The following is a 14367-nucleotide window of genomic DNA, read 5'->3' as shown; positions in this document are numbered from 1 at the left end:
TTATCATCCCAGAGGAGGTGTTTGAAATACATGAACTCAAGCATCCCTTGTATGGTTCAGCCTCTCTTTCCACAGGTGGATGAGGGAACCTGGATAACCAACCTGAATTAGATACGTAGCTCTCCAATGGATGAATCAGGGGAGGCATGTCCCACCAAAATGGTCAGGGGAGAAAAAAGATTGTGATAGGAGCAAAAATTGCAAAAATAATACGTTAAAAATTTGCCTTTAGGAAAAATTGATTTTCTTCAACCACAGCCCTATGTAATTTTTTGTCACGGAATTTTGGATGTGGCTAGTGAAAATAGGTCAAGCATATCACCAGAAAAAACTTAATTGTTTAGCATTAGCTGAGAAGCAGTACATTGGGCATATTTTCATAGGAGCACCAGAGTTTTCCATTGTTAATCTCCTTGGAAAAAGGAGCCTCTTTTCAATTAAAGAAGGGCCTGTATTAGTGTACACCAGCAGCTGCTAGTTAATCTTCATCTTCAGTTTCGGGGCAATCTCTGATAAGGAAGTAAAAACTCCGAAAAAAACTTGTTGCCAAGGGTAACTCTGCTTTTTGACAGTGGAATGCTTTAGTAATACGAAAGACCCCAGTGTGAAAATACAAAGGGACTCCAGTTTAAGAGACTGATTGATTGAAAGCCAGACGGGCAGCTTGTAGCCGTCAGAACTTAAATGAGGGCACTGATTTTTAACTTGAGTCATACCAGACAGTAACTGCTTGTTGTTCTCTGGCTTCAACTTTTACGTTTTGCTAAATGTGATAACTAGCAAATTGCATCATGCAGCCTGACATAAACAGATGGTCTGTATTTTCCTGTGTGTTCCCCTGCAAAGCCATTTCAGCCTCAGTAAATTAGATTGGCAACCAAGCGATCATTTTATGCTGAAGAGCTTGTAAGCTATCTGCCCTTTGATCTGGAGGGCTGTCTCTTCAGCGCAAGCCTGAACTGACCATTAGATTTTGAAGTGTTAAAGAATCATATAACTAAACCGTCTGGAAATTAGAAGTTTCCCAAGCAACTCTCTCAGGAAATAACAAAAATACTGTCTTCTCTTGTATTCTGCTGAATTATTTCATATGTAAATTTATTTCATGTATTATTTCATTCTATGATCAAAGGTGAAACTACATATGACCACAGACTTTATATTTCTTGGTGGGTCATATTCTTATTTTGTATTAGTCTTCTTTCATTTCACTTGTATAATTTTAAAGCATTATTTTTACTGCATTATTTATTCAATATTCAGTATGCAAAAGCAATCTACCTAATTTCTATCATCAGCAAACTTTAACCTCTAGTTAATTTAATACAGTTTCTTTGATTTTTCTTTTTGAAATTAAACCAGCATCCATCCATTATGGCAATGTATGCCAGCATGTGGTTGGAAAATACATATTTTATGTTTTATGAACATATTTTATGAACATGAGCCAGCAGTGTGCACTAGTAGCCCAGAAAGCCAACTATATCCTGGGCTGCATCAAAAGGAGCATGACCAGCAAGTCAAAGGAGGTGATCCTGCCCCTCTGCTCTTGTGAGACCTCACTTGGAGTATTGTGTACAGTTCTGGTGTCCTCAACATGAAAAGGACATGGAACTGTTGGAATAAGTCCAGAGCAGGGCCATGAGGGTGATCAGGGGACTGAAGCACCTCCTGTATGAAGACAGACTGAGAAAGTTGGGGCTGTTCAGCCTGGAGAAGAGAAGGCTGCGTGGAGACCTCATAGCAGCCTTCAAGTATCTGAAGGGGGCCTATAGGGATGCTGGAGATGGACTCTTCATTAGGGACTGTAGTGATAAGACAAGGGGTAACAGGTTAAAACTTAAACAGGGGAAGTTTAGATTGAATATAAGGAGGAAATTCTTTCCTGTTAGGGTGGTGAGGCACTGGAATGGGTTGCCCAAGGAAGTTGTGAATGCTCCATCCCTGTCGGTGTTAAAGGCCAGGTTGGACAGAGCCTTGGGTGGCATGGTTTAGTGTGAGGTGTCCCTGCCCATGGCAGGGGGGATGGAACTAGATGATCCTGGAACTGATGGTCATTTCCAGCCCTAACTGTTCTATGATTCTGTGTTATTTTCTGGTTAAATGAAAGTGGGAAGTTGTGTAATTTCTAGTTAAGTTCAAGTGTTAGATGACAGGAGCCTTAACTTAAAATATGACCAATGGTGGGCATGGGTGTTGTGGTTTAAGCCCAGACCATAAATCAGAACCACGCAGTCTACTCCCCCCCCACCTTTCTTCCCTCCCCCTGCTCCCGAAGGGATGGGGAGGAGAATTGAAAGAATGTAACTCCCACGGGCTGAGATAAGAACATTCCAGTAACTAAGGTATAACACAAACCACTGCTGCTACCACCAATAATAATAATGGTAAGGGAAATAACAAGGGAAGAGAATACAACTGCTCACCACCCGCCGACCGGTACCCAGCCTGACCGAGCAGTGATGTAACCCTGCCGGGTAACTGCCCCCGGTTTATGTAGTGGCCGTGACGTGCTGTGATATGAAATACCTCTTGGTCAGTTTGGGTCAGGTGTCCTTTCTCTGCTTCCTCCCAGCTTCCCCTCCTCCCTAGCAGAGCATGAGGCTCACAAAGTCCTTGGTCAGACTAAACATTACTGAGCAGCAACTAAAAACATTGGTGTTATCAGTGCTGTTCCCAGGCTGAAAGTCAAAACCACAGCGCTGCACCAGCTACTAAAAGGAGAAAAGTGACTGCTACTGCTGAACCCAGGACAAGGGGGAAGGGGAGGGTACAATTTTTGTGAAGCTCTCTCCATTCAGCCTCTCAATTCTGATGTGATGTGTAGGATGATCTTCAGGAGAGGATTGATACTGATTATCCCCATTTTCTATCATGTCTTTGTTTCTTCTTCCTCATCCTTAGCTTTATGTCTGGTTTTAGAGTAAGCCAATGATGAGGTAGTACATTGAAAATATATGTCTGGGAATTGCAGCCAACTGATCAACGCTTGTTACCATAGCAGGCAATAAATTATTTCAGAGTAGAATTAGGCCTTAGATGAGCAGTTATAAAGCATCTTCTCTGCAAATACCCAAACAGCAGGTTCCTAGGTAGTAAAATCTGACTTGATGGGACTTGCACAGTGAGAAGTGAGTGTCTGGATGGATCACAGAACAGATCTAACTTTGTCCTATTAGCATTTTGACATTGTGTCTTAAGATCAACTTTCTAGCTCAGACAAGCCACTCAGTAGCATCATTCATCTTTAGCAAATTTTCTGTAGGGCCACATTTCATTGCTCCAATGTCATTTAAGTGGAGAGGAAATTGCACTTCTGATCTGTTTAGTAAGTTTCTCCTCAGTACTGACCTCACTCTGAAACCCCAGCATTAGCTACTGGGGTTAGTTTTCAGAGGATGATATTATGATACCCTCTTCATCTCTGCTTCCACTTGCAATGAACAGTAGTCACAACTATGTCCAGAGCATAGATTCATTGACAGACAATAGTCAGAAAATACAACTCCACCATGTCCATACGTAGGACACATGACATCAAAATCCACACAAATGACAGACAACTAAACTACAGATAGATGGTGCATACTTTTTGTTTGCACCAGGAGTGAAGTTTTACCTAGTATGAAAACAATTTACATCTTGCATCTAAAATACAAAACAAACAAAAAACCAAACAAAAACAAGCCCCAAACACCTTAACCTGAGAAAGCATCATAATCTAACTGAACTATTATAAACTGTAGACTAATGCTGTTCATTCTCCTTTCTCCATCCCCTCATTTCAGTGACATTTCCATTACTATCTCTTGTATAATAGTCTCAAATGACTTCAAAAGAGCCATGTCATCTGAAAATGGCCCTTGTTGTGTGACTTCATGGATGCTGTTCTGTTGTACTGACTCAGGAGGCTGTGTCATTTCAAAATCATGAACCTTGTGCTGTGCTTATTGTATCTCAAGCAAGCTTTAGGTTCCAGAGCATCCAGGTTGGTGACTTCTGTAGAAGTTCAGTATCTGAATACCTCAGGTCTTTCTTGTGTGCACTCTTTTGGTAGTCCTGCACAGTAGTCAGCATTTCCTTGTCAGAAAACTTTTCCCAACAGTTTGTCCCTGTGTAAAACAAGAAATGGACATGCTGTAAATTCTGATGTGCTCTGTATTCAGACAAAGCTGTGTGTTCAATCCCAGGCAGCAGGAGAAAAAGTATAATGTTATTAAGCTACACGACTAAATGGGGAATGTTTTGCAGTTGTACAATAGAATTAAAACCTCTTCCATTGTCGTCTCAAAAGAAATAGTTTCTTTTTATTCCTGTGCACAAATGGTGATTTCACATATGAAAGGGAATACCTTTGCTGACTTTATTTATACTATTCAAACTGTATGTTCCTCTTGAATAAATATAAACTATTTATAGGCTACCAATTTGGGGTTCAGATCTGAAACATATTTGTTTACATATTATTATAATATTGTTTTCACAAGAAAGTAATGATGTTGCTGATTAATTGCCGATTATGTTTGGAGTGTGTCAACTGCACTGAGAAACTATGGCCTCCCTGAAGACCACAACCACTCTGCCACTGTTTCTGCTGCTTAGGAGTATAATGGGTGTATTACCAGGAAGCGTAACCAAAGGAAACATGTTTTTTCTTGACCTGAGTGTTTTATCAGATTGCTCCTCAGGGTTATACTTTTTAACTGTGACTAAATGCTTTATCTTAGATCTTCAGATGTGCATCAGGCAGAAACAATGTTTTATGAATATTTCTTTAAGGTATGCTTCTTTTGGATTTTGCCTGAATTACTGCATGCCACTCTTTACGAGTGGCAGAGTTCCAGGCAATTAATTAGGAATAAGAACGTAGCAATAGACTTGATGGCAGAGAGACCAAGAAGCCCTAAGCATATCTCTAGTTCTCATTTTTAAATGTTTGGTTTTATTAGTTATTGTGTTGTTTAATTCCTCTTCCTAAGTAAAATATCTAAGTAGTTCTGCACACCGACCTATAGAAATTTTGGATGTACAGTGTAATCATTATCAGTAGTACATGGGGATAGAAAGATTTGTGTGGCGTTAGATATATAGCCTCCACTCCAAGTTAACAGCACAGCAACAGTTAACTTTTACCTGAAAGTACATATTCTTTTCCAATAAAAAATCTGCAGCTTTAAATGGAGGTATGGTAATTGCTTCTTAATGCAGTATACTAATAAAACTTAAATAAGAACCTTCATTAAACAAAGGAGTCACTGAATAAACAAATCCTTTCTTCTTTACACCAAGAACAGGAAATACCTGTGCTTTAACTAAGGATTTTCATTCATGTGACAAGGACTTTTTCTTCACAGTGATGTTAGGTTTTTTGTTATGTGTTTTAAAGTATACCCAAACCAGCTTAAATCCAAATGCCAACAATATGGCTTATGTCCTCTATTTGAATCTCGCTTTGTAAAAAAACCTACCTCCACGCATACTAAGGACCGAATCATGCAAATTTCAATGCCTTAAGTTGTATGCAACCTATATTTTTGGTCTGGAAAATTTTCATCCTCCAAGGAAACCTTACCTAATCACATTATGAAGGTTGGGGGTGGTTGCTGTTACCTGGGATTTTTTCTCATCTCCATCTCTCTTTTATTAAAATACGAGAATCAAGATATCAATAACTGCACAGTTTATATTTTTCTTCAGGTGGAAATGTGGAACATATGTGTGAAAATAATCTGGGGGAATATTTTTACATTTAAGGGATAATTCAAGTTAAGCAGTAATGCTTCCTGTTGTACATAGATGACCATCAATGAACTAGAAAACAAGTGGCTTTGCTCTGCCTCCTGTAGTTCACTCACCAAAATACAGACTTTCTAACAGTACAGACTCAGAAGCACTTGGGACAGAGAGTAATTTTGAGGGCTTTGTTAGTAATGATGACTGAATTTAGTATCTGGTTTGTACAGTGAGGAAAACAGAAATGGGAACTTAGCTGTGTATGTGCAAACGATACCGCTGGTCTCAGGAAAGATTAAGGCAGCTAGCCCATGCTAGACTGCAGCTGGGTGTTTTGGAGGCATCTCTTTCAGCTCCAACTATTTGTGGACTTAATTTAATGCTTTCTGACAGACAGGGTGGGGTGGGAGTGCTGGGAGGGTGGTCCCTGCTTGACCCCGGGATGCCTGAACTCCAGGCTGAGAGTCTGCAGCAGATTAGTGGCCTAGATGTGATGCTGACCTAGGCAGGCTTTTCGACTGATACGAGATAGCTGTTAGGTTGTTAGGATTAAAATCTTGGTATATCCAGGAGTCATGGACTTATCTACCCCAGCTCAGAGGCAAATTTCCAGCTCTTGAGTTTTTGCTCAGCCCACCTCTGGGTTGTGTGCAAGAAGCAATGTTAGGCAGCAAGCGACTGGTGTTTTTCTTTCAGAACATTAATATGAAAATAAAATCATATTATCATTGAGGGGTTTTTTTTTGAATGCATGGAGGTTTTTTGCTGAAAAAAAAAACAATTTATGAGCCAAGTATTCTAAGTATTTGTTTTTCTGAAGAAAAATCTAAAAACTTAAAAAAGATATATTAGATAAATATTTGTTCATTCCAGAGCTACATTTTTGAAAAGGAAAATTATAAAAAATCTTGTCAATTCCTAATAAGAAGACAATGTGTATACCTTTGAAGAACTTTTCTAAGACTAATATTTCAATGTATGCACATGACAGACATTTGTGGGAGAAGAGCAAAGATGAGAGTAATCATTAAGAAGGTAATAGCTTTTCCTGAGGTTGAGTAGAGAAAGGAGAGACCCTATAACTTTGTCTTTCACTATAGGAACTCTCTCAAGTTCAGCCAACACTCAGTTTCACAATCATCACTTTTTGGTCTGAGTCAGTCAGACACAGCGATCTCATGTAAGTAAAATAACGAGCCACAGACTAGAAACTCTCTTAGATGCAGCAGTACCAGACAAAAATTTCATGTCAAATTTTCATTCTAAGCTTTGAGACTATAGAATAATGTTTTTTCCTTGTGTCACCACCAGCTACATCCTGTGCTGTGTAAGACTGTGGCTTTATTAATTTATATAGCGAAATTCCATCCCAAAGTGTCTTTAAAATGTAAGATTAAGTTGAAGCTACCTCATGAGCCAGAATAAAGAATGTTTTTTTCATTGACATTTCAGTGTAGAAGCATGATTGAGATAAAATCAACAGCCTGTTTCCATTTTCATACATAAAAATAAGGTCAGCTTTTTGTTTTGGGACATTCAGTGGCCTATGTGTTCTAGCAGGGAGACTATGGAGAGACTATGGATATAGCTTACTCACTTTCATCATTCGCATGAGGAACAAACCACAGCTATTAACATCAAAGAAAGCAAAGCAAATAAAAAGGGAGAAAACCAGCAATACGCAAGAAAGACTTCCAATTTTCTGGAAATGTTTTTCCCTTGTAGGGAATCCACCTTTTTGGACCATTTTAGCTGTTTGCATTTTTATCCTGTTTAATACATCAGACACACAATATCTTGACCCTGCTTATCAGCAGCTTGAGATGCAAGGCTCTATTACGTTACAGTTTTGGCTTGGTATTTTTTAAGAAACAACTGCATGCGGTATGTTCAGTTTGCCCAGTAGCCAAAGGGATAACAGGAAATAGAGAAGAGAGGAAGGGAAATTTGCAGCTGAATAACCCGGCAATGGCAGATGTAAGCATTTTCTTTGTGCATGTGATGTCAGCCTGTTGACTAGAATAGGGTTTCTGTTAAATTAACAGGTCAAAAGCATATTTCTTATCTGTTTTAACTTGGTAATAAATGGAAAATTTGTTATTTTCTATTCTTTGAAAGTATTTTCAGAAGTACTGAGTTTCTGATGTACGAAGAGTCACCATATCTAACAGTATGATGAAAGGAGCTCTGTAAAACCTCTTAACCTGTCCGACAAGTACAGGGCATGCTAACCAAACACGATAACCGTAACTCATACTTTTGGTTGCAGAAGGCAGTGTCTTCATTTTACATTTAAATGCAGCGTATTTTAAGTACCTCCTTCTCTGGAAAACTTGATTTGATGTGGTGGGGGACTATTGTGCATCTACTATTTTTTACTTCTTGTTAGTGGGAGTCTGATAGGTTCATATATTTCAGTGTGCTCAGTTAGAAATATCTTTCACCTAGGCTTTCAAGAGAGGATGCAGAAAGCAAATCATCGTGAATAATAAAACAGGAGCTTCTTTCTGCAGGTTTCATGAAAAGCAGGAGATATTTTTTTCTTGTTGCATGCATTTACTTTCTGCAGGCCCAAATGCTTTTGGCATTTTGATGCAGGGTGGATATAGGGCTTTCGTTCTCCAAGCCTCTGGCAGTTAGGAAATGTCAAGCAGAAAATGCACTTTGCCTGCAGGGGAAGAAGTCACCGAGGTGCCCTCGTGGTGCTGTATCTCTGCAGGCTTATTCACAATATGGCAGAGAGATGAACCCTGACAGCTGTGTTTTCCTTGCATGTCAGCAGCAGCGGATGGATGGAAGTGCAATGATGAACCTCAAAAATGAGGTAAAATGGAGAAAATAGGGAGTTATATGCATATTCCCTTTCAGTTTTCTTTCATCCTCTTTCTTGACTCCCTTGGTTATCTAGATGTGGGTAGGAGTTAGCAAGGAAAGGGGAAAGAACTATGTTTCAAAGTCACAGGTTTCCTCATAATTGGTGAAATTGAAAGGCAGATTCCCATTCTCATTGCAACCCATCTAAATTACTCAGTTATTGGTGGCTGAAAGCGTCATTTGACAGTCCCCTTACACTACAAGAACTGAGTAAATAAGGCTATGTTTAAATGAGAATCCAAATAAAAATGAATTGTTTACTGAAATCTGCAGGGTTTATCAATTGTAATGTACTATGACTGTTTTTATCTTTTGTTTTTTTTTATGTTTTTTTCTCCTTTGCTCTAATTTACCACAGTAAATGATTATCTTTTCGTAAGTACCCTAAAAGTTGCACTATTTCCCAAGACAAATTAACAAGACAGCCACGATTACTTTTGGGGGTTGGTCCACTATTGTTGTAACTAGAGACGTGCAAAAGCAGACCTCAGTATAATTTACCTTTCAGTTTCATGATTTAGGGAATAAAGTCTATCAAAGAACAAAAACCTTTATGTTTAAAAAGTCAAAAAACTGGAAACTTTGAATGTGTACATTAAACAGTCTGTGTTTGAAAAATGAATGCCCACAGTTAGAGATGAAGACTGATAAAACTCTGTTAAAATTGGGATAACCTTGTAGGAGATGAGCCCTACATATTGTGTTGTCACTCACTGAAGCTGCAAGTACTCTGTAAACCAGGCCACCCTAATCTAGATATTTATTTGTAGATACCTGCTCTAGAAACTAATTTTACACCTGAGACTACTTGTGTGCACTTAAAATGCATTGGCAATATGCTGTATTTGTCCCCATCTTTGAGAAGCTCAGTCATTGTTCATCGTTGCTGGTGAGGCTGGCCGGAAAACAAGAATTTTGTTTATTTGGAAAGAAAAAAAAAGAAAAGGTTTTGGAATTTCTTTTCAGCTTAGAGCAAACTAAGCTCTTTATGGAAAGTGAGAGAGGAAGAGAGAGGCAGCTGGAATAACCAGCTTATTCTATAAGCTAAAATAACAAATGGCTGAGTAAATAGGGCAGCACTTACCTGGGATGTAGAATGGCATGTTTAAATCCCTGCTGCACTTAATCACTGCAATAGAAAATGAGTTTGTATTTTTAAATTTTCTTTTCAGCTGAAGTTATTCTAGTAAGTAAGTACAGCTAACTATTTATCAGATCAGAGAAAGGGAACCCGAAGTGTCTAGGGCGTATGCTCCTCTTTCTTCTCTTGTTTCAATCAACAATAATGCTGTGAGCCTTAGGAAGCTGACCGTTAAAAAATGCTCATACATTTCTGGGAAATGAACAGATTGTGATTAATGAGATTTTCTTGAGATTTTCTTAAGTTTTTTGTTAATAAATTTTTACCCACTCCTAATAGTTTCTTTCTTCTTTAGTTATTTAACAAGGGAGAGGGCAAGGTGGCACTTCTTTAACCAAGTTGTAATAAGATGTGTGAAAAGTGTAACTTTGCTACTGCTTTTTAGTATTTACTTGTGCTTCTGAAGAATATAAGTTGTCCTACAAGATGCATCAGAAAGATGCTTAAGGCTTTGTTCTGTTTGGTTTTGGGGGGTTGTTGTTTTGTTTGGGTTTTTTTTGTCTTCACTAAAGTAAGCTGAACAAAACTACTTTCTGAAATGCTGTTATTGTTTAGGTAACTGACACTAAAAACGAATGACAGGATGTGAGTTTCTAATTTTGGTGGTGTCCCATTGTTTTTAGGGGAAGTTGGTTTTGAAGTAGTGAGTGTAAGCACAGCAGGTGCTGGGAGCTTGTAGCAGCAGGCAGAACTATCACATGTTGGAACAAAAATACTTGGGGGGTAGATATGGGATAATATTCTCATAACCATTTCCCTGACTAATCTATATATTATGCGGAACTTCAGAATTCTTGAGATATATGCAGCTATTTAATATAGAAGCTGCCATGATATGAGTGTATATTGGTTCTGCAGGGTTTGGATAAATATGTGTTATATGATAGAGCAGAAAGAAGAAGCTGAAATTGATTTCTCAGTCTTTGTCAGTCTGATATTATTTGGGAATAAATTCTTATCAGATGGGAAAACTGGCTCTTACAGCCTTCAAAAATACCTTTTATTTCCATAGTACGGTAATTCATGATGATGGTAATGCTAAGTGAAATAAGGATTACTGAGAACAGTGTAGAAGTTCTCTTGTGAAGTATTTCAGTCTCCATCAGAACAAAACTTTGGTGCATCTGTGTAAATTGGCATCCTTCCACTGACTTCTAAGTGCAGTGAAGTGGGTGGTTTTGGGTTGTGCACTTCTTGGACAGACATGCAGGTACTCAGCAGCAGCTGGACTCCCTGAGAGCCCAACTTCAATAGTATTTTGCAGATTCGTATCAATGAGGGTGGTCTTGATATGCACAGGCTCTGGTTGCTTCTTCCTGCCCTTGCTCTTTTTTAATTGGTTTAGTGGTTTGAACAAAGTGCAGAGAGATGTATTTCTGGTAACAATATTGTGCTGACAGTATTTTAATAATGGAATAAACTGTTCTTGCTTATTCCATTCTGGTCCTCTGGTATGTTTGCAAAACACATGGATGCAAAATTAAGATGTATATATTTTTTTTTGCCTGTTTAAAGTATCTTCTCTTTCCTAATATTAAAAGGCAATACTGCATGAAACCATCTTCAGAGGTGCATTGCCAAAACTTTACTTTTTTTGTGAAAACATTAATGTTTATCTAACTCAACTTGAATACGATGGAACAGGATGTAATCTTTGAAAGTAAAAGCAGGGGAAGAACTCCTTTCATTTTAATACTGTTTTCTATATGCTGATATTTTGTAGAATATTATCTTCCTGAAAAGGAATTTTTTTTTTTCCCCCAGAAGTATTCATGTTTGCCCCAGGGATGTCATCTCTGACATAGATGATTTAATGTCATGCGTCCAAGTGGAGAGTGAGCACTGTTACATGGGAATAAAATAATTTCAGCCTACCCTGAAGTTTGGTGGTCAAATTATACTGAGGGCATGCAGGCACCCCTGAGAGCCCTCCAGCTCATCACTGCCATAGACAGGCTGCGGCACCCAACCTCTCAGGAATGACTTTATGTTAATAAAGTCTTTACAACTGAGCAGATTGTAAAATAATTCTAATTCCTTGTAGATGTCAAAAAAATGTGAAAGTCCATCTTGAACTGTTGAGAAATGCGGGGTATACCTCCAGGCTCACCCTAGATGTATGAAATCTATGAGTAGCTCTAATTTGAAGTAGCACAAAAGAGGCAGAAACAGGGATGAAAAGTTCTGAGTGGTTCAGATACCAAGCTGGTTGAGCTGAACAGACTTTCAGCTGGTTTGTATCCTTTTCATGCTGGAATGTGGCTAAAAAAGACTGGACAGGGAAAAAGACAAGTGACAGAGCAAGACTGGGGTGAGAAAAGAGAGACCAAGATGGATGGCAACAAAGGGATGCACTTGGGCAATGAAATTTTCAATGTTTGAGGTTGCAATGTTGAGTAAAGTCTGAACCTAACTGCAATCTAGCATCAAGTCTCCTCTTTTAAAATAAATGCACCATATAATTTTTAGTTCTATCTGCATTCCTGTATTGAAATAGTCAAATTTGAGATGTGTTTTCTTCCTTTTTCATTTTAACATTGACAGGTTGAGCCATTGATCCAGAAAGGCCACGAAAATTTGGTGCACCATATCCTGCTCTATCAGTGCAGCAGCAATTTGAATGACAGTGTGCTGGACTACGGGCATGAGTGTTACCATCCCAACATGCCAGACTCTTTTCTCACATGTGAAACAGTCATTTTTGCTTGGGCCATTGGAGGAGAGGTAGGATGCATGGCTGTCTAACATGGTTCATCAGTGGGGCTTTAGGAGGGTGTGTATCATACTAAACTTGTTGCTAATGTATTAGTGATTACTGAATCTGTCTGGTTTTAAGTATACTCAATCACAATCCCTAAATGCCTCACCAGTAGGTCCTCAATTTCTTATTGAGTATGTTGACTTTTAAGTATGAAATACAACAACGATCATCCTGAATGACAAGCCAAAAGTAATGGAAAGAGTATAGAGAGTTGATGCCTTAGGGAAAGAAAGATGGCTTGAGAGCACGAAAGGCTGTTGCTGTGTCAGCTTGCCGCATCTAATATGGGGAGTACACTGCCTCCAGCAATGACCAGTATCTGATACCTCTGGAGAGTGAAGAAAAAAATGGGGCATATATGGGGCATATCTACAGAAAACAGAGTCTCTGATGACCCCAGGCTTTGTCTTTAGCTTATTTCATGTGTTAATTTAGACTGTAGTTAATGCTTTCAGCTGACACAAGGCAGCATTACTGCCAGAAGAATCCCACCCCTTCTTTACCTCCTTGATCACTGTGTGCCCATACAAATGATGGTGTGGGCATAGAGGGGGACCAAGGCTGATGATAGTTTCTGGAGCCTTTGTTTGTCTATAGTCCAAAGCTGTCTTCAAGTGCTGCAGTGTGAGGAAGCCAGAGCTGCTATATGGACCCATCAAAAGAAGTTTAATCTACTGTGAGCATTATCCCTGATGTGTGCTTTGTGCATTTTCGCCATCAGCTATGCTCTGACCCAGTATTTGTACTTTTAACTGTCTTAATCTAAGTGAAATAAAAAACTTATATAAATAAGTTATCATTTGACAAGCATCGTGGAGGCTTTTGCAAGGAGGATCCCATTGTTAAAGATCTTTAGAGAGGAATCTGACAGATCTGGGTTACATTCGGGTTTATTCAGAGTATTCACTTCACTTAATTCAGTTCACTCGTACATAGGTGGTGGTGATAATGAAATGGAGGTAATAATCTTTATTACTATATTCTACAATTAATTCATTAATGTCCGCCAAGTTTTAGAAAGTTTGTATATCAAATTGCCCATTTCAGAAAGTTAGAATCTCAAATTGTGTATTAAAATATTAGCTATAAATGATAAAATTATGCAGATTAATTCCTATAAAAGTGAATTTGGTAAATGACTTGACTTAGAAGATACTGGCAATTTTGGATTGAATCAGGAGTGAGCTTTTGAAGTATATCTGCCAGTTATCCCCACCTCCCACACTCTGTTTATCATCATGAGTGGTTTAAGAACTTGCAAAACCCCCTTTGGGATGAAGTTAAACTGAACATGCAGGTGTGAACCTAGCACCTTCCAGCAGTAAACGAGTCTCAGTGCATGGGGTCTGACCACAGCTTGTCCTAAGGAGCATCATCTGGGGACAGTGGGTCCAATACAAGCTGTTGAACTGTACAGAGCTACTTTTGCACTACATGACTTGCTAATGTAAATATAGCCATGAAGATCATCTTTATTATTCAAATAATTTACTTGGAATGAAGTGATTTGTGCAGGAAAAATGCTCTAATCACATACAACCTCAGTATTCCCTGGAAATTACTGCTATTAGAAACTGGGAACATTAAAAAATGTAGATTCACTTTTTCATAAGGGTTTTATTGTCAGACTGACTGATTGATGATTCAATGTTTATATATTTAAAATGGAATCTTCCTTTTCCGCTCAAGCAATAAATACAGGATAAATAGTCATAAGATCAAAGGATAAGGCAGGTTGGAAGCGACCTCAGGAAGTCTCTAGTCTAGCCTCCTACTCAAAGCAGGGTCAGTGGTAAGGTCAGACCAGTTTGCCCAAGGCTTTATCCTCTAGCAAGCATGGGATCTACCGTTCTATATT

The 14367-nt window shown here is 38.7% G+C and overlaps 1 protein-coding gene across 1 annotated transcript in view; it reads left to right on the top strand.

The window, feature by feature from the left end:
* MOXD1 (monooxygenase DBH like 1) overlaps positions 1-14367 on the top strand; it is a 50173-nt gene that overhangs the window by 20427 nt on the left and 15379 nt on the right. The window contains exon 5 of the mRNA XM_062639602.1: positions 12293-12472. Coding sequence (XP_062495586.1) covers positions 12293-12472 — 180 coding nt within the window. The remainder of the gene's footprint in view (positions 1-12292; positions 12473-14367) is intronic.

This window comes from Pezoporus occidentalis, unplaced genomic scaffold (assembly GCF_034315485.1).
Source record: "Pezoporus occidentalis ecotype Australia unplaced genomic scaffold, CSIRO_AGI_Poc_V1 ctg61, whole genome shotgun sequence".
In the NCBI taxonomy this organism is placed as follows: Eukaryota; Metazoa; Chordata; class Aves; order Psittaciformes; family Psittacidae; genus Pezoporus; species Pezoporus occidentalis.
This window is presented reverse-complemented; position numbering and strand designations above follow the sequence as displayed.